The sequence below is a fragment of the Cebus imitator genome, unplaced genomic scaffold (assembly GCF_001604975.1).
Source record: "Cebus imitator isolate Cc_AM_T3 unplaced genomic scaffold, Cebus_imitator-1.0 Scaffold47, whole genome shotgun sequence".
In the NCBI taxonomy this organism is placed as follows: Eukaryota; Metazoa; Chordata; class Mammalia; order Primates; family Cebidae; genus Cebus; species Cebus imitator.
Window position 1 is genome coordinate 2543089 of NW_016107362.1, and position 23408 is coordinate 2566496.

The 23408-nt window shown below is 41.3% G+C and overlaps 1 protein-coding gene across 1 annotated transcript in view; it reads right to left on the reverse strand.

The window, feature by feature from the left end:
* The window catches only part of NWD2 (NACHT and WD repeat domain containing 2), a 200580-nt gene extending 189320 nt beyond the window's left edge, over positions 1 to 11260 (reverse strand). Inside the window, exon 1 of the mRNA XM_017527301.2 lies at positions 11091 to 11260. Coding sequence (XP_017382790.1) covers positions 11091 to 11241 — 151 coding nt within the window. The 5' untranslated portion in view covers positions 11242 to 11260. The remainder of the gene's footprint in view (positions 1 to 11090) is intronic.
* Between the last annotated feature and the right edge of the window lie 12148 nt (positions 11261 to 23408).

Here is a 23408-nt window from a genome sequence, read left to right on the forward strand (position 1 = left end):
TCTTATTGTTACTGAAATCTTTCTGTGAAAAGATTTAGACTTCTGAATTTAAAAAAACTGGGCTTTAAAATGAATTTGTTATTTTCAATTCTACTTTTTAGTGTTCATAGAGGATTTTTTTTTTAAGCATTTGATAATTTTGGTTAACTTTCCTTATCACACAGTGACTTCAGTAGTTTCTGAATTCCATTTTAATTAGAGTCTTCTAGAATATCATCAACTAAGTGTGATTTTTTTCTGAAGCTACTCTACTTAGCAACAAACTCATATGCAGGCTCAACTCCTGTAAGTAGATTTTTCAGTCTATTTTACAGTTTCAACACATTCTTCTCCCTTTAGAAAGCTGTGATTTTACCAGTTCTGTCATCTGGGCAAGGAAATTTCTCACCAGTTATTTCTTGGGCACAATTTTCTTATTTTTCTCTGAGTTGTCTTCTCTGCTTTGGCTAAATGAAACAGAACAAAAGCCTTCTCTTTCTTGTTTACACTGCTCCATTCCTCTACCCCCAGTGCCTGTAGTCACATATACACAGCACACACAAGGATACAGACCAGTGTTCATTCCACAGCAGACATTACTAATCACTGCTCTTTTCCACTGAGCCTGAATATAGCCCCACAGCTTTCTCTCCAAAGTATTCTAAGCACTGCCAGCAATTCAGAAGTGAGACTTACCCGACTTCCAGGATATGTCCTATTCTCTCCTTCTGGAACATTTCTTTTCCAACTATGACAATTAAGTATTTCTCATCTTTCAAATATTGCTCTAAATTCCTTAGTCTAACTGAATAACCATTTCTGGCTTCTGCATCCATCCTCTGACATATCTGAAACCACCACTCCTGCCATCTGTAGTGGTGGCCGGTCCCACTCTCTGGGCCCAACAGTAACTTTAACCAAAAAATGTTTAGCATTATTTCTGCCCCAATCCTCTGGGACTCAGGGTCATAACACCCAGGGTGCAGTTTTGGCCTTGGGTTCTAATCCCAACAGCAGATTTGTACATTGTCCCAGGGCCTCCATCCTCCCTTAGGACTAGGGGCTGGGACCCTATTGCTTTTGCTAGACACTTTCTGCTGCCCTACTCTCCTTCGTGAGTCCCCACTTCAGAATGGGAACTCCGTGCTCAAGACATTCAGGCTCCGTATCTGCTGTAACTCCTTCAATTTTGATCTAAGTAAACCCTAGTAACTCTTCTGACACTCAAATAAATTAAACACATTTCAGTCCAGGCTTTGCTCACTCACTGGGTAACCCTTTAGATTCTATCAGGCTCCTTGGTATCAAATGCTTTCCCTTTCAAAAACTGTGCCTTCCCTTGGATCTGGACTCTTTCTTCTTACATGTGGGCAGGACCAGTTCCCCACTAGCCACCCTTCAACAGTAGACAGTTGACTTTTAGGTCTGATTCTTCTCAGTCTTTCCCTTTTGGCTAAATTTGAACAGCTCATGCCAGACTGGGATAGCAGATACAACCTGATTCCAATTATTCCAGTCAGCCTTTGTATATGAACATCCCTTTCACAACTGCACTGTCTGTAGATTTTATAGTTGTGTTTGTCCTGCCTCTTAGATGTGTGAGCCTAAAGAATAAAGACAGCAGTACATACTGTTATTTTTACTCCCTTTGTAACTTGGTTGTAACACCAATCAATTCAGTGTTTGCTTGTGCACAATGGGTATCTAATAAATACTGCAGTTGATGCTAAGAATAAAATCTGAGGGAGACATTGTGTGGCAAGAAACTCTTTGAATGACACCGTATGTAATAGATCATATTAAATATTATGAGGGATATGCTTTCAATTTTGTGGTTTCATCCGAGTTGAATTCTGTAATACTCTAGGAATAAGACACCTGGCATCTGTGCTCTGCTCTTTGAGTGTGCCATGTCACAGTCTTTGAAATATTTTGGATCGAAAACGAGATTTCAAGGAAGTACTTCATTAGAAGGGGGTATTATTCTCTTTGAATTGCATCCAAGCTGCAGTTTTTCATCTTTTTATTAACTTTCTATCATGTATCTCTCTTTTCTAATTACACATTAGCCAACACACTTTAATTTGTAGAATGAATCCTGTTTGGTTTCAACAAAAATTGCAATGGAAGCTAAAGCTTTGAAGAAGTGATGCAAGAGTGTCTTTAATATCACATTTCCTTCTAGACTGATTGCATATCTCAGTACCTACATATGCTTTTGAGCCACTGCTTTTACATTTATTTAAATAACACAACCATTATAAGCAAAACTTTAAAAAAATTGAGTTGAGCTTTAAGCTCCCTGGTTTATTATAGTTGCTTTATGTTTATAAACAGATTATCTTTCATGTCTGAATGCTGGTATTACAGATCTTCTGCAGCTGCCTTGGATAGGAATTCATCAATGCTTAAGCTCAAAGTTGGTTGCTTTTTGACATTCTCTTCCTGTATCTGTGAAATACATATTGCCATTTCGTTCTTGCCAGGAATTTCTCAACAAAATGGAACTTTTAGTATTTCAACAAATGTTGATATTCCCAGCCTAATTTTTTTAAACTTTTAAGTTCAGGGGTACAAGTGCAGGTTTGTTACACAGGTAAATGTGTGTCATGGAGGTTTGTTTACAGATTGTTTCATCACCCAACTATTAAGCATAATACCCATTAGTTATTCCTCTTGGTCCTTTCCCTCCTCCCCGCTTCCACCCTCCAAAAGGCCCCAGTGTGTGTTGTTCCCCTCTATGTGTCCACGTGTTCTCATCATTTAGCTCCCACTTATAAGTGAGAACACGTGGTATTTCGTTTTCTGTTACTGTGCTAGTAAGGATGGTTTAAAAAAAAAACAAACCTAAGGCTTACTTTAGCAAACCTAATTACTTCCTGTTACTCTGTAGAATATCATCATTTGTTATTTTAGAAGGTACTTATGAGTTTTTACTTTTTTAATTTTCCAATTATCTATTGCTGCATATCAACCTACTTCAAAACACAGTGGCTTTAAACAACTTATTTCTAGAGAAATACATGTCTTTCCCCAAGGCTGTGCTGAACACTTACCTTACAAATGTATTCTGATACTGAATATCTGATACATGTATATCATTCCTATTATTTTTAGTAGCTTGTATCTCACTGTCTTCTTTATATAAGACAGTGGGCTGTGGTGTAATGAGGACCTCCTGGACCCTCTTTACCTCCTCATTTAACCTTCCCAGAACTGGAAAGTATGGAAGAAGAAACCAGGCAATCTCTGCCCACCTGCTCACTCCTACCCCTTGGGACCTGACCTGTCCTGGGGAGCATGGCTTCACTTTATCCTCCAGGCTCCTTATTTTATGGAGTAGGCCACAGGATGGAGGGTCTCTGGAGGTCCACCACCTCCAGTGAGTGGCCGGAAGAATATCTAATTCTGCTGTTTAGTATTAGGATGCATGAAAGCATTCTCCATTATCTTTATCAGGAAAAATGGTGATATTCTGATCCTCTATCTGGAAACTCTTGAGTCTTTTTTTTGGAAACTGATTTTCAGTTAGTTAAGGACTTGAGAGGGGAAGAAGGGTGCTACTTACTGAGTTATTCCCAGTCTTCAACAACACATAGTAATAATGACAATAATTATTAACACATGTTGACTACTTACTATAATATTTGCAAGGCCACTGGGTCATGCTCTTGTTATCTCACATAATCTAATTATGACAAAAGGAGGTCAAAGAAACTGCAAAAACCTAATGGGGGGGGGTTATGGTAATTTTTAGTCAGCCACTAGTAATTCCTCCCTTCCCTGTATGCACACACCTCTTCTCACATTAATAAATTTTCTCCCCACCTTGAATCTAGACTAGCCTGATAACTTGCATTGATGACAGAATGTAGCAACATAAACATTCTGGGACTTCCAAGCCCAGGCCTTAAGAGGAGGGGCAGCTTCCATTTCCTTTCTCTGAGAAAGTCAATTCCCTATAATGAATCTTGGGCTGGACCCCCAAGAGATAGGAGAAAAGCTAGAGATGAAGAAAGGACCCTCATGGAGGATAACAGGGATGCCAGACATGTAAATAAAGCTCCCTTGGACCTTCCAGCCCAGCCAAGTCTAGGCTTAGTTGACAGCAGCTGAACAAGTGACTCAATTCAATACCCCATGGAGCAGAAGAACCACACAGCCAAGCCTTGCCTAAAATATAAACCACCGAATTGTGAGAAATAAATCATTGTTTTAAGCCACTCAGGTTTGGGGTGGGTTGATATACAGCAATAGATAACTGAAACAGAAATAAAATACAAACTTTCACACATCTTTTCAATGGCAAATGGTATCATTGCTCTGATACACACTGCTTACAAAAGAATTTTAAAAGATCTATAAGCTGATTTTGTAGGCTGCAAAGACATGTATATAGTTTATCTTTATAGTCCAAATCATCCTTTATTTCAAATTTCATTTTAAGTGAGCCACCTTCAAGGGGAAAATGATAATATCACGTCAAGACATCAGTTCTTCTATTCAAAATGATAAAAGGTTTTTGCTGAATGATAAAGACTATTTCTTTATAATCCCTGTGGAGATCTCATCATCACTCTGCCTCATACTTGATTATCACGCAGAACAGTTTCCATACCCTAGCTCTATTCATTTGTCTGGGGAGCCCTACTAACCCTTCACTCCGACCCCCCCCCCCACCAACCCCGAGTTGGTTTACATAACCTCCTTGGTGCTCCTTTAATGCTCTATTCATATCATTAGCACAGTGCTTGTCACATATATATTATTTATGTAGACACCATAAGAGCAGAGACCTAGTCTGTTTTGTTCACTTTTCTGTATGCTAAGCACCAGAACAGCACTCCTTATAGAGTAGTTGCTTCATGAATATTTACTGGTTGAGTGAGTGAATGCGTTTGCTTCCCCCTGGCTAGATACTATCGTTTGGTGTTGATTATTCATTATCTCTTCCTTCCATTATCTATCTCCCTTGTACTGTAGGGGCTGAAAGCCTGAAGTTCCTAGACTTGCTTATTGCCAGGGTCCAAATGCAATTTTGCTTCTACCAAAGGGATGCACCTGCATATGATCTGGAGGACTAAGTTCCTCCACCAGCAGTCATAGTGGCTAACATGCAGGTTTCAGCAAATGTGTTTCTGCAGAGGCTGAGCAGCTACCCGGTACCCAGAGGCAGCTGTGACATCTGCAGTGGCTTCTACAGTTTCCTGCTCTCTGGGTGGTAGCTTTGGCAACATGAACTAAATCCCAGTGGTGCCCCTGACTTTTGCTCATCCAAACCCTGTAATAATTTTGGAAGCACCTAATTCCATGAAAGATCTAGGGTAGTTTTCATTTCACTACAGTCATGTGCCACATAATGGTATTCCAGTTAAGAATGAACCACATCGATAACAGTGGTCCCATAAGATTATAATACTGTATTGTTACAGTGTGTTTACTCTGTTTATTTATTGAGATGGAGTCTCTGCCACCTAGGCTGGAGTGCAGTGGTGTGATCCCAGCTCACTGTAGCCTCTGGTTCCCAGGTTCAGGTGATTCTTCTGCCTCAGTCTTCCAAGTAGCTAGGATTATAGGCGCCCACCACCATGCTTGGCTAATTTTTGTATTTTTAGTAGAGACAGCGTTTCACCATGTTGGCCAGGCTGGTCTCGAACTCCTGACCTCAAGTGATCCGCTCACCTTGGCCTCCCAAAGTGCTGGGATTACAGGTGTGAGCCACTGCGTCCAGTCAACAGTACCTTTACTATGTTTAAGTATGTCTAGATACAGAAATACTTATTCTTGTGTTACAATTGCCTATTCAGTGTTCAGTATTCAGTACAATAACATGTTATACAGGTTTGTAGGCTAGGAACAATAGACTATACCATATAGCCTATGTGTAAACAATGTCATCTAGGTTTGTGTGAGTACACTCTATGATGTTCATACAATGACAGAAATGACTAATGACACATTTCCCAGAGCATATCCCTGTTATTAAGCAAGCCATGACTGTACTGAGTTCTAATTCAAATGCCTCCATAGACTGCATTCCTTGAGGGCAGGACATATTTATATTTGCTTATGCATAGCTGCACAGTGACTGGATCATAGAATGTAATAAAGATAATAATGATAGAAATAGCATATATTTAATATTTACTATGTGCCCAGTACCATCCTAAATGCCTTCCATCTATTTATTAGCTTATGTAATCTACTCAATAGCTCTGTGAGACAGGCGCTGTCATTGTCTTCTTTTACAAATTAGGAAATTGAAAACAAAGAAACAACTTGCTCAAGAAGTCACAGCATTAAATAGTAGATTGAGAATTTAAATGCAGGAAACCTGGTTCCCAAGTCTAGCTATATATATCTGTATCCAATAATTTCTCCGCTTGAATAATGTCTGCTTCAGGACTTAGAAGATACAGCCACTAAAATTTTAGAACTCATTTACTATAAATGTCCTATGTGCATTTATTATAATATAGCAACTCAGTATATTCCCCTTTACAACTTAGTTTTTAAAGATGTTCTTGTATCAAAATGGCTGTGTATATATGTATGTATATATATATACACATATATGCTTTTTGCTGTATTTTTTCTACTACTCATAAAGACAATAAAAAGGGAGCCACAGAAATAAACAGGATGGTAGGAAAAGTAAGAATAATAGTGGTGAAGAATACTGCTAGGTTTCATGTGAATTTCTCAGTGCAGGCATTTCTGCCTTTTGCGTGAGAAAGCAAGCTCAAAGTTGTAGCAAATAAGTCCATGTACACATATAAAGGGAAAATGTGTCTCTTGCTGTTGTATGAACATCTGATCATCAACACTGTGGACAAGAGTTCACAACCATCAAAAATGACCATCGCAGAAATCTGAGTGGGTAGAAAAATGCATAAAGGTAAGTGTTAGAATATCTTTTTCTCCACTCCAGATCTTTTTGCATGCAGAGGGCAATGCACTAGTGTAGGATGCTGTCGATTACTCCTTAGAGGAGGAGAAGTGTCTAAATCTGATGGCTACAGTTGGAAGGAAAATCTGACAATAGCCCAGCCTCTGCTTTCTCTCTTGTAAATAAAAGTGCCATTCTCTTCTACTCCTCCATCTGTTAAGGTTTAAAGGGATCTACTCTGTTCGTGGGCCAGGGAGAGTGGTCTGTGCCCTGCCCACTGCTGACAGTGACTGGGGGTGGAGCCTAATTCTTGGGTTCAACAATGGGAAACTCCCTTGCCTAGAGTTAAAACCAGAGTCTCCAACAAAAGTCCATATCTTTCACCTGCAATTCCAAAAATCTCCAAAGATTTGAAAATAAGATTTTCCCCAATCCATCTGGTAACAAAACCTGAAATAACCTGAGTCCTTGATGGCCAAACCTGACCTTGACTGAAACAAAGCTACTTACAATCTGTATCACTCCATTTGGAGCTTTGCTATTTGATGCAATAGCCACGTGTGTCTATTTAAATTCAAATCCATTAAAATTATATAAAATTAAAAATTTTTATTCTTAGTCATACTAGCCACGTTTCAAATGCTCAGTAGTCCTATGTGGCTAGCACTATTGTATCAGATAGACATTTCCAGCATCACAGAAAATTCTGTATAACACTGACTTGGAGTGAACTCCTGTTTCCATATACACCTATTCATATCCGACATGAATTGTTACCCCAGACCCCACATATCAGACAGTATATAAGTATTTTTCCCCCAAATCTTGAAGAGATTCCAAAAATCACATCTGGCCCAGAAGATCACAGATAAAGGATTGTAGACCTGTGTCAGTTTTCATTAGTAATAAATGTGATATTTTGGTCTTCCTTCCATGTTAAGACTACCTTTCCATAAATTGATAAAGAATCAAGACAGAGAAGAGGAAGACCTTTACACTCTAATAACAGGGACAGAATCACACAGGTTCCTTTCATCTCCATATGCATGGGCTATTTAGGCTAATCACGGTAAAGGATTTTATGTGGGTTTTAAAATCATCTTTCCAAGGAGCCATGAGTGCTGTTCTGGCAGAAATACAGTAGCTAAATGACTAGAAAACTTCCAAGGATTGATAAAGATGTCACAGATGGAATTTCTATGTTGGGTGGGAGGTGAAACTAGATGAAAGCCCATCCACTTAAGAAAATCTGGGATAATGCTATCGCCTCCCCCACATGGGTCCTTCTCCAGCATCTTCCATGTGGTGGGGACTAGTCAGAGGCAGATACACTTCTGGACAAGAATGTGTCAGAGTCCAGCACATTCTGAAATTTCCTTGAATGCCTAGGGTTACCTCTTGGTGGGAACAAAGTGGGTCAGCACAGCCATGTTCCCTGCCAGCTTGGCTTGGAATCTGACAGCCAGAAGATGCTGGACAGCACTTATCCCCCATACCTAGATTATTGTCTTGTCCACGTGGTATAAGGTATTTCAGAGAGATCTGCCAGGAGCCTAGGCTGGCCAAAGAATACCAAGAGAAGTGTTTTCAGGGTCCTATAGGCTCTACCTGTTTCGCTCTGCTATATGAATTCAGGCAAGTGGTATAATTTGATACAGCCTCAGTAATCTCATCTGTAGAATGGGAGGAACACCCCTGGTCCACTACTCTCAGAGGGTTGCGGATGGAAATCAAAACTAAAATATTGAAGGAACTAATATATGGGAAAGTATTTTTTTCATTCTAAAGAAATTCTATTCATTCTATTATCTACTTCATTCTATTACCTTCATTGCGTGGATGGGGAAATTCCACGCAAGTCTTATAAAGCAATACATATTAAAACAATACTCTAAGTAAAATCCTTGCTTGATTCTGAGAGTATTGCTGTGAGTTCAACACAAAGCAGCTTTTATTTAGAAGGTAAATCGGATTTCTGCTTGTAAAGGAAAGCATGAGATAATGTTCTTTGTCTTAATTTGACAATAGAGAGGCTCTTCAGTATTGGCCAAGAATCTAATATTGGATCGTACCAAAACACAAGCATTTGCTTTCTAAATTGCATCCATAAAGATCCCACGGTCAAGTGCTGCCTTCTGACAGAGCATTAACCACGATTTTAAGACTTCACGTTCAGATCATTAAAAATGCCCATCTGTCTTTTTTATTTAGTATGCCATCAGTTCTTCAGTTTGGATAGAATCTGAGGTCCTGCCCCTATTGAAACTTCCCAGGTAAGCTTCACATTTCTGTTTGTTTGTTAAGATCCTTGGGGAAGCTGTCCACCTCACGCAGTAGCCAAGGGGCATGACTGGCTCCTCCCTCCTGTTTGCTCTCCTAGGGCTAATCTATGCTAAAGCTTTTATTTCAAGAAACTGGGGAATTTGAAGAATCATACGGACAGACCTAAGAAAAATGACATTAACCTTGAGTACTAACTCGATGTTAAGCTAATAATATGAGTTCGGTATCGGTTTTATCCTAGAAATTGCATATTTACACAGCAAGGAAAAAATCAACTACACACGATATTAACGGAATTTTTATTGTATTTTAGAAGCAGCATGTTTAAAGACAAAGAGTGATTTAGCTGGCTTCACATCAGCAGATTGAAACACTTTTCATACGACTTTTTTTCCAAAGCTCAGAACTAAAAATGTCTAGCATTTAACATCTTCTAACATAATTCTCTTACTTAAAAATGTTCTAGCAATATTTTAAAGAACCAACCCTGAACAACTTAAGTTGCAGCTTTCCTTAAATAGGCTGAATATCTCATTTTTTCCCCTTAAATCCAGATTTAGGTACAAATCCTAGAAGACATCTTTGAGATAGAATGATTTTTTGAGAGTGTACTATATCATTCTAAAAGCCTTCTTAATTAAGTTCTTTGAAAGTGAGCTGTAAACTGATAAAAGGACAGTCATGCTAGTTCCCTAAAAGCATATTGTCTTCCTAATACTAATCAGTGCATGTTATCTTTTTGATTCTCTCCCCAGCTCCTTTCTTATAATGTAAGCTTTACCTAAGACTTGTGCTAGTGCAATCCCCTCCCCCCGCCGAAATGATAATTTTCTAGAAAGTTACTTTTGTTGGTTGTCTCTGAATGCTTTTCCAAGAAACCAGAACATTGGGTTTTCTTATATCCAATGACTGTTTGAATGTGGACTTTTCTCTTTTACTTTTTTAGACCCAAGGTTTGTTAGAACGCAGAAAACATTAATTCTCAAATCTCTCACCTCTATCAGTCTCCTATAGACTCATAGCCAAATATTTGTTTCTCCTAGAAAAAAGCAATTTCTGCAGTTTTATCCGGCCCCAAATATATCCTTCCTTTCCCTATCCCCGACTTAACTGGGAATGAAATCTAACCTTGAGGACTGAGGACTGGAAGGTCAAGTGATAAGCCAGGATTTGACCGCCCAGCATTCAACCTCTGTGGTTGTGAACGCAACAAGAAATCAACAAGTTTTTTTCATGGAGTGCCTACCAGGTGCCTTAAGCAGGAACATGACTGAGCAGGCCAGGTTCTAGATCCAGGAGACCCAGCCCTGTGACACAACTGGGGAGACGAGCTCATCCTGCACGCTCCGCCGCGAAGCCTGTTCAAGACCCACAGCGCGTGTCCCCCTCGACCTCCGGTTCACGAAAGTCTGCTTGGCCCCTGCAAAGGGCACCTTTGCACCTGCAGGAGGAGAGTCTCAAAGAACTCACCTCGCCTCAGCCGCAAAAAGTGGCCAAGAAGGGAGCCTCCATTCAGGAACCCGCCTTGAGGAGGAGAGCTACTGTTCTGCGTCTGCGGTCATCTAGGAGAAGAACCCGCTTAAAAAAAAAAAAAAAGAAAGAAAGAAAAGAAAGAAAAAAAAAGGAGGTGGTGGTAGCGGCGGCAGAATGGAGCTTCCAGAAGGGCCTGCTAATGCCTTGGCTGTTTCTTGGATCGACCCAGGGGAATAACCCGGGGTGGAGAATGGGTGTCCTAATAGAAGTGAGCAGGCAAAACCGGCCAGAAAGGGGAGAAGAAAAGTGATTCAAATTAAATTCCCACGCGCTCAGGGCGGCCACGGCTTTAGCTGGAGGAAGGGAGCGCAGGGCGCACCGGGCTGCGGGGTGGACACACACTCTCCCGCTCCCGCAGCGCTGACGGACAGAAGGACGGACAGGGAAACCCGAGCGAGGGACGTACCTTCAGGGTTGGCGCTGATGAAGACCCGCACGCTGCGGCCAGCGGGCACGAGGTGAGAGGGCAGGGCCGTGAGGTTCCCAGAGAAAGCCGCCCGCCGGAGCGCAGAGTCCCGGGGACAGGGCAGCTTGGTGCCCGCGCCAGCCGGCCACATCGCCCTCCGGGAGGAACAGCCACGGGTTCCTGCCCGCGGCTCCGCGGAACAGCCGGGTCGATCTCTGCAGGCGGCGCGGCTCAGAGCCGCTCCGAGCCCGAAGTGCCTGTGGCGAGCTCCGTGGCGCACAGCACCCGCCGGCGGGGAGCGGCCATACGGACCCTCGGGCCCCTTTCGCGGCGGTCTCCTGCCCCTCTGGGCCTCCGCCTTCGCTCGCTGCCAGGGCTCAGAGCAGCAGCCGGCTGGAGCGGGAGGTCAGCGTGGCGGCGGCTACGCGCGCAGCGCCCGTTTGCGCCGGGAAGCGCCGGCGGCCATCTCCCCGCCCGCGCCCGCCGTGGGAGGAGGGGGCCGCCAGGCGGCGGGAACCGTGCGAGCGACGAGAGCAGATGAAACTTTATTTGCAAGAAGGCGTCCCGACTTTATCCGAGCCCGCCTCTCTCGCGCGCAGAAATAACCTGCGGCTTAAAGGATGGCCGGGACTTGGGCGCCGGGGCCTCGGGGCTGCGCAGGGGCCTCCAGGTCTCCTCTGTGGACTAGCCGAGTGTTCCTGGCCGCCTCCTTGGTAGAGTAAAGAAATCAATTAGCCTGAGATTCTACTACGCCCCCTCCAACTCTCCTAAAGGTCACACAAACCCTGAGAATTTTCGGGAATCCACACGCGCGGGCGTCTGAGCGTCCCTGCCCAAGTGCAGGGAATCCAGCCTCAAAGTTCGAGGCACATAACCCCAAGCCGGGCCCGGAGAGTTTCAAGCATCGAGTCTCTGGCGTCCTGAAGGGAGGGTCACTTCATCCCTATCTCTAGTGGCGCAGGTGGCAGCGTCCTGCCGCTCTCCTTACTCCCCACGCGCGTCTGAGCGGGGTTTTTATAGCCAACCTGCCCCGTTCACGTGCTTCTCGCCGCGGGGTCCCAAAACCTTTCCCGGAGCGGATCTCCGTGGGGAGGCTCCTCCGAGGTCTCTAAGGCTCCTAGGGGGGCTTTCTGCTGCCCTCGAGGCGCATTCACCGGCTGTTCTGCCCGCTGGGCGGCTCCCGGCCTGTCGGCCGCAAGGTTGCCAGAGCCCCGCGCGGCCAGTAACGCACCTGGGCCGGGCGAGAGGGTCTGGGTTCTCCGGAGCGCCACCCTGCGCAACGTTCCGCAAAGGGCAGGTGGCGGTGGATTGGGACCGGGGTGCGAGAAATCAGAGCTGGCTGTGGGCAGCAGCTTCTTGTGTGCGCTTCAGCCGCTTTTCCAAGTCAGTGCAACGCTTGGGTCTGCTCCACCTGAGGCTGATCCAGGGCAGCCACAGCGGACTCGGGGCGGTCCTCTGGTTCTGGGCTCAAGGTGAATGGCGCAGGGGTCCAGTCCACGCCCTAGGTGACGTGAAATTCCGAGGGACCCAGACGTAAAATCGCCTTCTCCCATCCACTCCGCTGCACCCATGGAAATAGTGTATAAGCCAGGACAGGAACGAAGACCTTGTAAAATAAGGTGTAATTATGTTGAAGGCCAAGGGCGCCGGGGGAAGGGACTGTTTGTAGCCTTAACTGCAGTTTAGTCTCCAAATCACTTATTCTGGGCTTTTGAGTAGGAAAACCTATCTTTTAGGGAGGAAGAACAGTTTTTCCAAATCTTTGAGATTGGGGATGGGGTGGGCGGGCACAGAGTGCGACAGTTCAGGTGCAAGTGTTCTCCTCTTGCCTGGATGCTCCTAATCTAAACAGCCCTGCCTCCTCTGGGCCTGCACTTCCTCTGGGGCCTGCTGGTGGCAGTGAAGTCCTATGCACTGCTGTTTATTTTGTTACTCCACCCCAGCCCCAACGCACACGTTCTGGGGTAACCTCTTTGGAAGAACTGGGTCTCTAGGTTTGTAAGGCTGCCTCTCCACTCGTGAGAACCAGGGGGCAGACAGCAGCAGTTCTTACTTTGTGATACTTTGATGCAACCTGTAAAGAAGCCCTGAACGTACCCAGCTATTTAATTGATTCAATTTTCTCATTCCAGCCTCATTTTCGGGTGGAAATGTTCTCCAGCAGGAAGGGGATCCCTGAAAGATCCTCTATTGTCTCAAGAGTTATGGACTGAGAGCTGTGGAAAGGTCGTGAATATCCAGTGTCTATTGCATATCATCGTGTATGAATATACAGTATCTATTACTGGAGAAAAGAGCTAGGATCCCTTTATCCTTGATCTCAATGTTGTTTACAAAAGATTGATAACAAGATGCCAGACTGTCAGGAACCTGTCCTCCTGCCTTTCTTTTTTCCCTTCTTCGTTTCTCTCTTCTTAGAAATAGGATTAGTGTTTGTGTCTTCTGACCTTTGCTTCAAACCTAAAAGTGTTGCATTTTCTTTGGATGACTTTGGGATTTTTGGCAGCCTCTATAACCTAATTAACTGTTCTAGACAGGCAGAAGTTTAGCATCTGCCAGTTTCGCTGCAGACCAAGGCTGCAGAGGAGAGAGAATTTTACATTGTGGGCCATGCTGTAAAAGGCTCTCTGCACAGCCAGCGTTGCCTCAGCCAGAGAGGCTACTGTCTGTGGAGTATTCTACCTAAGGAGGATACCAATTGCTCACCTCCCTTAACACACAGACACACACGCATACACATGTACATGCAAAAACAATCTTCCTCTATGTTCTTTGATCTTGCTAGTGTCTGACATCCAAACACCAGATATTCATTTCTTAGCACACAAATACCAATAAAGGAGGTGTCACCTATGGTGGTAAAACTTTATTATAAATTATTTAGATTTATCTCTTAACCTGATGAATCAGAAAGAAAGAATGGGAGAGCGCGACAGAAGAGAGAGAGAGGGCATAACTGTGGAAGACTGACCCTGATTTTTAAGACAACTTTGTTTTTTATATCTGATTAAAATATTTTCTAAACGTTTTCTTCTTGTCATTAAATACTGGTAGTTTTTGAACCATGACAGGAGCCATGATACCTGGATCCTGGCTCTACCATTAACTAGTTATGTGACCTTGAACAAGTCACTTCACTTTTCGGAGCCTTGGTTTTCTTATGTGTAAAATATAGTAGCATTTCTTCTGTGTAAAACATTTTACATAAGAAAACCAAGGCTCCAAAAAGTGAAGTGACTTGTTCAAGGTCACATAACTAGTTAATGGTAGAGCCAGGATCCAAGTATCATGGCTCCTGTCCCAGTGCTTGTTGCAGTATACCACCTCTGTTTTCTAATTTTGCTCAGGTCTGGCCCTTGAGGACATCTTTGTTAACCTGCACAGTGGGTGCTCAGGCCTGTGTTCCCAGCTATGGAAGGCTGGTTATCATTTCTGCTTTCTAAATAGGAAAGAAGACCATTGTCTGCATGATCACACAGGACTAGACTCTTCCAACTTCTAAGTTGTTGATTGGATGACAAACACTTCCAGATTCTTTGCTTCTTTTGGGTCCTGTCTTTCTTCATGAGATTACAGGTAAATCCGTACCATCACAGATGTGGGCTGGAGAATTTAAAACATCTAGAAATGGGAAGGTGAAAGTACATGAGAAATGGGCCTGAGACCAACATTGTCGTCAACAACAAGCATCCCCTCTCTATCCTCTCACCCTACCACCCATTAGTAGACTAGAGAGGTGCCCTATCCTTTTAAGAGGATAGGGTCTTAGCTATGGGTCCTAGCTCTTTATAAAATGGGTCCTAGCTCTTTATAAAACAAGGCCGCCCAAAGATAAAATTATCATTAGGTTCATTCTACTCACTGAGCTAGAAAGAGCCTTGTGATCATGGAATGAACCCCTCCTTGATATGTAGGTGATGCCCAAATTGTAATTTTATTAAATGAGTGGAAAGAAAATTATTTCCTAATCATACTGATGTATGAGGATTTCTCATATTTTAGACCTGGTGTCAGGCTTTTAATAGGCATCTAATTTAATCCCACTACATCCAGGGTCTGGGCCCAGCACCTCCTGTCTCCGAGTCTGACATCCCTTCTTGGACACGTCTGTTCCTGTCTATCTTTTGTTATGTGCATACATCACCTTTTGTAACATAAGTGCACTTTTCTTGCTCCAAAGTCCATGGTATGCACATATACCTCACCTACTTCCCCTCACTATGATGGCTGATGATTTTTCACCCAGCTACATAGCTATGTCACACATCCAGTTCATTCCTCTTAGATGATGGGGGTGGTGATCAAAAAGCACAAACTAGAGCCCCTGTGACTAAGTGATCCTGCAGAAAGAGTGCCCATCACCCAAACTGTATTTGCCTCCGTGTACATTCCCATGTGTATACATCAGATATCCTGGCCAGGAGACCTGTGGATCATTCTTCTATTAAATACATTTGTTCTGTTGTGGATAGAAGTGAAATAGAACCCCTAGTGTTATGAAGAAGACCTTATTAACACATTATGCCACTCTAACTATCTTAGGGAATTTAGCCAAGAAGTCAGAGATGTGCTGTTTGTGCTTCCCTAGCTTGAAGAGTATCAGACTTAATATTACATTCATACAGTGGCTCTGTGATTTGGGTGATAAATAATTGAATCTGCTTTGCTAATGTGAGAAATAGATTATTCAGAGACACTAAAGCAAGGGCTCTACTTTTCAAAGTTCCAGGAGATAAACTAGATGAGATGATCAGAAACCCACTTATTTGTTTACAAAATGGAAATTTTCAGTCTTTGTGAGAATTTATCAGCATAACAATTTGCCAACAGAGATTGTTGATTCAGAGGTGTCTGCAGCATGGTAGAATTCACAGCAGCACAATTTTAAATAAAGTTACACCTTTCAGAAAGTGCTATCTGATGTTTTCATGACTCAGAAATTCTAACTTTACCTCCACCCCCTTCCAAATCTGCTTAATGTATTTTTTGAGCAGTCTTCTTCTTACAACCTTCTAAACACAGTGCTATGAAAGCACTATGCATGCCACACGAAGTAGAAGAAAGTTAAAGCAAGTTTGAAATAAGTTTGTAGATTACTTGGTATTTCTAAATTAAATATTTTATTTTCATTTTGTAATTGCCAAGGTTTTGTTTTTTTCTCCTTCGTGATAATCTCAAATACAGTACTTTACAAAACCCTCTTCTTGCATGTTTCATCACCTGACACTTATTTGGAGAATTGCTTTTTACAAAGCACTTTCATACATGTTAGCTGATTTTGATTTTAACCTTGTGAAATAGGTTCTGCCTTCACATTATCTCTCTCCCCTTTCCATTTTTAAATATGAAGCTCAAGTGATTTTAGTGGCATGTTTAGGTTCACGCGGTTGCTGGATAGCAGAGCCAATGTCAAAACTAGATCTCTGAAAACGAAGCCATAGGTCAGTTATAATATGCCACGTGGCTGCAAATGTATAACAAGAACCATTTAGCCAAATTGATTAAACATCATTTGCACTTCTCTATAAAATTTACACTGGTGGTTAGGCAAACCAAATGATATAAGGTATAAAACACACTACTTGGATGGCAGTGTTAGCTACATTGCCTATTTACATTGACTTTTATATTTTTATTGAGCAGAAGCTAACTTCCACATCTTTTAATTCAGCTAACCACTCAGTTTTGTAGGTAAGTACAAGAGGCTAAGACTTGTCCAAATTCAAATAGCTAGTAAGTTGGCAGAGCTAGAATGTGAACCAGATTTATCTCACCCTTGTTCTAGATAGAGTCTTTTCATCATGTAACACTAAATCCACATGACTAAGAAGGAAATCTTTCCTTTATAGTACTCAATATTGACATGGCTCAAATATATTGAATATATTGTCCAGGTCAATCATTGTGTTTGTTTTCTTATTTTTTTTAAATGCTTGTTCTTAGGTAGAATAGTATAAAGCTTGAATGTATTTTGAATTTGCTTTTCTTTCCTAAAAACCTTCATGGGACAAAGTGTTTTCTTTGCATATTTTTGCAATTTGTGTATTTTCTGCAAAAATTGAATATACATGATGATTCTATAACAGTCTCTCTAAACAATTCTTTGGATTCTACTTTCTGAAAAACTATGACTTTTCCATCTTCCTTTCCTCACCATTCTTACAGTTATGCTTTATGTTTATTATTTAATAGGATTTGTTTCTTCACAAAATGATAATCTCCATCACAGTTCCTTAGCCTAAATTAGTTACAGAGTTGCACTATGCATCTTCTTGGGTTACCCCTTGTAAATGTAAATTATCTTATTGCCTAAATTTAGAAAGCCATATGTAGAAATTGACAGGTCATTTACATTCAGTTCAAATAAGAGGATAGGCAGCCAATTATGATTGTGGTGAAGCCTTGGGAAACATTTTACAAATCAAATGATTCAAAAATAGGTTTTAAATTTATAACTCCTGTCACTTCTTGATAAGTATGGGAAGATTATTCCACTATCATTTGAAAGATTTAGAGCAAAATTAAAATTTAGGAGACTGATGTTATTCTTCTCCAAATAAATATAGTGTAGCTTTTTAATTATAAAAATGTATATTAATATATTTTTATTTACATATTTTATTATATATTTTTATTATATAATTGTTTATAACATTTTTAAAGATGCTAACCTATTTGATCTATAGATATATAGATTAGTCAAGATTTTTTAGCAAATTCTTGACAAGTAACCAAAACAAACGAGTTTCTTTTCAGAATACAGGAGTTTATGCAGAACACATGGCCAGAAAAGAATTGAGTCTCAAGACAAATTGGAACCAGGAATAGGAAAAACGGACATTATTTTACTGTTTTTTCCAGTTATCATCTCTGGTTCTTTCTCAGCAACAAGAACATCTCTTTCCCTTGCATCTCTCTCTTTCTGTTATGTGATCACAGGCATGCGCACGCACACACACACACACAGACACACACACACACACACACACACACACACACACACACACACGCTTTCTTTGATAGTTAATACTCTTGGGCCACATGGTAAGACTGACTGATTCTTTTCTGACATCTTTTTTAGGAACTAGGGAACATCAAAGTAATTGAGTAAACATATTTGTGTTCCTTTTGAGTTGATGTTTGCCTGTGGCTCTTTCCACTCTTCCAGGAACTTAGCATACCCCAATGCAAATACTAATGTAAAATTGTACTCAACTTTTATCTTTTGTTTTTCTCTAATGTCAAAAAATAATTGCTATGTACTTCATATTAGCAAGGACATCATTGGATTTGTTCCTCCAAACTAACCTTTCTCTGGAAAGAATTTGGTAAATCTTTCCTTATATTAATATAAGTGATTTTTGGAAAATGTTTTAAATGCTACTTGCTCACTTGTAAGATGCTCAGGGGAGTAAACTAAGTAGGAAGGAGTGAGTCAAAATAGAATTTTACCATCTGATATGGTTTGGCTGTGTCCCCTACCCAAATCTCATCTTGAATTGTAGCTCCCATAATTCCCACACGTGGTGAGAGGGGCCTGGTGGGAGGTACTTGAGTCACCAGGTGGGTCTTTCCTGTGCTGTTCTTGTGATGGTGAATAAGTCTCATGAGATCTGATGGTTTTATAAAGGGGAATTCCCCTGAACACATCCTCTTGCCTGCCGCCATGTAAGACATAACTTTGCTCCTCCTTTACCTTCTGCCGTGATTGTGAGGTCGCCCTAGCTATATAGAATTGTTAGTCCATTAAACGTTTTTTTCTTTATAAATGACCCAGTCTCAAGTATATCTTTATTAGCAGTATAACAGACTAACACACCATCTCCTCTGAATAATTGTGTTAATAAAGATATGACAATAAAATTTACTGAACATAATCCAATGTATGGGTCAACCATCCTTTGAAATCAAGTGCTTCTTATATATACTATTTAGATAGAAAAATAAGGAATCACCCATGTGTTCTACACAAGGTTCATAGCTGAAAACAACAGAACTGGTGCTGATTAACTTAAGTGTATAAGCAATTTACTGGAAAACTATTAAATAGTAATGGTAATGTTGAGAGCTAGAAAACCAGGCTTGGAAAATGACAGGGGACTGGAAGAGGTCAGCAGATTGGATCCACAGTCAAAATAAGCATCACAGGGACAGGCATTAGGGTAGCATTGCTGCTGCTGCTGTCAAATCCTGAACACTGCAGCGCACCTGTTCCTACCAGTACCACCACTAGGATTATTGCCACTGGGCTCTAGACGTTGCCATCCTCATTGCCCCACACAGTTCTTCACTCTGGCTGCTGGGGCCAGAGAGCCTGAGAGAGTGAATATTTGTCCTGCACCAGGGTTCAGACTGTGCAGGACTTTTGAACACTGCAAGGGTTTTGGAGGTTAGACTGTCAAAATCCTCACACACCTTTCCCCAGAAAACGTATGGTACACTTCCTCTGGTCTTATTAATATGTGGCTCAGAACATTTCAATGCCATGAACAAAAGATGAGTTGAATGCCTTTTGTATGCCTCGTAATAAAATTAGAATAATAATACCCGACCTCTCCAAGACTCAGATGCCTGGCAAAGCTTACCTCTCCTGGACAACAACCAAGAGCAAGAAAGTGAACTAAAAAGAATCTTCTAAGCAGCCAGACTCTATGTTACAATGTTCACGTAATGACTCTCACTGTCTTGACTCATGGGAGATTCCCAGAGGCTCTCTGTCAGACTCTCTTTACACTTACTGTACACACAATTCAAACAAACTGGGTTTTCCCAGTTGGCAGAACCACAGCAGATTAGAGACATCAACTCAGAAGAGGAAAGGCTTCTATGAACAAACACACTACTGGAAATGAGAAATCATTGCTCACAGCAAAGAGTCAGGAAATATATGACAGCAGAAGTGATATGTATTCTCTCTCTCTCTCTCTCTCTCTCACACACACACACACACACACACACACGCCACATGCAGTGATCTAGAGTTGACTTACTATTGGAATGATGCTGCTCTATAAATCCCAAAATGGGAAAGATCAGGGATAAATAGACCCTGAAGTTGAGATAGAGACACTTCAGCATATTGCAAGTACTTGGGGCAATTTTCTGTAGCAAACAACCCAGATAGTCAAGACAGAGGGACAAATGGCACTTGTGCTATCCAGTAGTAAACACCCACTAAGTAGGTAGAAACCAACAGTAGGCAGAGATTCTAGTGAGTCCAGCCTGCAAGAAGAACACTGTAGAACGATTTTGCTTAAGTGCTTAAAGTAGTGTTGATGGTAGTACTGGCAGTAGTAATAGTACTAGCAGTAGTAACAATAAAGTAAACATTCACTGAGTGCCTTTTATGGGGCTAAATATGGTTCTATGCACTTTAGAGACATTAGTCATTTAATTATAAACTTTCATCCCATGAAGGAAGCTACTATAATTATCCCCATATTACAGATTAGGAGGCTCAGGCTAGATGCCAATCAAGGTACTTCGCTGAGGTCATGCAGTTATGATGTGGTGGGGCCTGGACTTTAATGCAGGCACTTTGGTCCCAGAATCTGGGTTTCGACCTTTAGAATATACTCCATCTCTAGATGCCAGATAGGATACCAGTACAATTACCCAGGCAAAGGAGAAGTAGTTCAAGACAAGGAAACTAGAAGAAAACTCATGTTGCAACATTTGTCTTAAAGAGAAGTGAAGAAATATTCAATGAATGTTGAATTTGTGTCACATTCATGATCTCATATGATCTTCCATATGGCAGAGTAAATTATTACTCACTATACATATGAACAGTCTGAGGTTTAGAGTGGATAATATGTCCATACTCACAGATTTTGGAAGCACTGAGACTGGGATTCTATTTCCATGTCTGACTGTATGCTTTAAATTCTACTACAGGATACATTGCCTTAGAACAGTGCAAATGCCAGTTGCAAGAATGAGCTATTAGAAAACTTGTGTATTCATATATTCTTTAATTTTATTTGTTCATTTATTCATCAAAGATTAGTTGAACACTTCTATGTTCCCAGCAAAAAACTGTTTCCCAGGAGGTCTAGTCTAGTATGGGACTTCAGAAAGATAGTGCTTATGTGGGGCAAGACTCTACTAAAATGATTATCAATCAATTTAGAGGTTTCTTAAACACAAGTAATATGTAAGATAAATACACACTAGAAAAGTCATTAGTGACACTCTAGAAAAAAGGGCTTGATGGAAGTATGAGGTCACTGTGACATACATTATAAAGACTGTGGAATAAAAGGGGGTTGGTGAGCTCTATTCACTCCTGGCAGGATGGGGTTTTGGAGAAAATTAATAAATGTGGTTTCTATGCTGGCTCCAACACTTAATAATTATGGCCTTAGCCTAGTAAATCTCTTTCCCTAAGCCTCATTTTCCTCTTCTGTGAAATGGACACCAGAATGCCTACTTTGCTGTGGTGAATGGTAAGCATATTAGTACAGTGTCTGACACAGTACCTAGTACCCAGTGAGTGTTATTACTATTAGAAAAAACTAGATTTACAGTTACTCATTCAAAAGGGGATGGTGGCAACAAAACTATGTTAGATTTTTAAAACTTTACATGTTGTCTTGTTTGTGTGTGTGTTGTCTTGTTTATATCCTTAAGGTCTAATAACAAACAAAATTGAACAGATCATTCAATCCAAAGAGACTTCTTCCAAGGAATTTTGGACCCCCGTATCTTGTTTTTGTGTGGTTGTGTGTCAGCATTGCAGAATTATCAGTAGAAGCTGCAGTAATTGGGTTCTACTCTATAGTTGGTATAACTGATGTAAAAATCTAGGTAAGAAATAAGTTAGAGCTACATGAACAAGGCAGGAGAAGCATATTGAGTCCCTGGGACTCTGGTGAAGAAGAAAAGAAGATCACAGACCCCTGAAGGCAGTCTCGCAATTTGAGTGTGGAACAATCATATTGTTCTTCATATTGGGTTCCAAGATAAAAATGGAGCTAGGAACAAGGCTCATCATTAGATTTGTGCTTAACAGCTTGTCAGTATTTTCTGGCTTGGAGTTGAAAGACTGGAGAAGTCTGGGTAGGTAAGTTGTAGGTACTGTTGAGGCTTTAAATGTGAACACTGGATGGATCTGTGAACAGGCAACACTATGTTTTAGCTCTCATACCTGCTATTCCTCTCTAGGATTTTGCAAGACGTTCTTTTGCAAGAAGAACTTCTCTATCTCTATCTCCACTTTCAGTTTCCCCAGTACAGCTTTTACAAATACTCTGTTCCTAACTTGTATTTCCTGTCTTCTCTTCCATTCTTTATTTAAATGTTTACTCTAAATCAGGGTATAGAACTTAATATTCATACTCAATGACTTCTCTTACATTCTTTTTTTTTCTTTTTTTTTTTGAGACGAAGTCTCACTCTGTCACCCAAGCTGGAGTGCAGTGGTGTGGCATGATCTCGGCTCACTGCAACCTCCGCCTTCTGGGTTTGAGCAATTCTTGTGCCTCAGCCTCTTAAATAGCTGGGACTACAGGCATCTACCACCATGCCTGGCCAATTTTTGTATTTTTAGTAGAGACGGGGTTTCACCATGTTGGCTAGGCTAGTCTCAACCTCCTAACCTCATTATCCACTGGCCTCGGCCTGTCAAAGTGCTAGGATTACAGATGTGAGCCACCATTGCTGGCCTTCTCTTTCATTCTTCAAGACTTATCCTCTCCAGGTCACTTCTCCAAAGCCTTCTCTGATTTTCGCAAGGAAATGGAATCCATTTTGTTCCTAATATTTGTTTAATGACATATAGGCAAGGTTATGCTGCAGTAACATCTAACCTCAAAATTTCTGTAGCATTATACTTTAGGTTTTAGTCAGAGCAATCAGGAAACAAAAAAGAAATAAAAGGCATTAGACTGAAAAAAAAAGTAAAACTATCTTTATTTGCAGACAACATAATCTTTTTGTTTTTGAGAGGAAGTCTTACTCTGTTGCACAGACTGGAGTGCAATGATGTGATCTTGGCCCACTGCAACCTCCACATCCCAGGTTCAAGCAATTCTCCAGCCTCAGCCTCCTGAGCAGCTGGTATTACAGGTATATGCCACCATACCTGGCTAAGTTTTATACTTTTTCTTTTTAGTAGAGATAGGGTTTCACCATGTTGGCCAGGCTGGTCTCGAACTCCTGATCTCTAGTGATATGCTTGCCTCGGCCACTCAAAGTGTCAACATGATCTTTTATGTAGAAAACTCAAAGGAATCCACTGAAAAACTACTAGAACTAGTAAAAGAGTTTAGCAAGGTTGTAGGATACAAACTTAATACACAAAAATTAATTGCATTT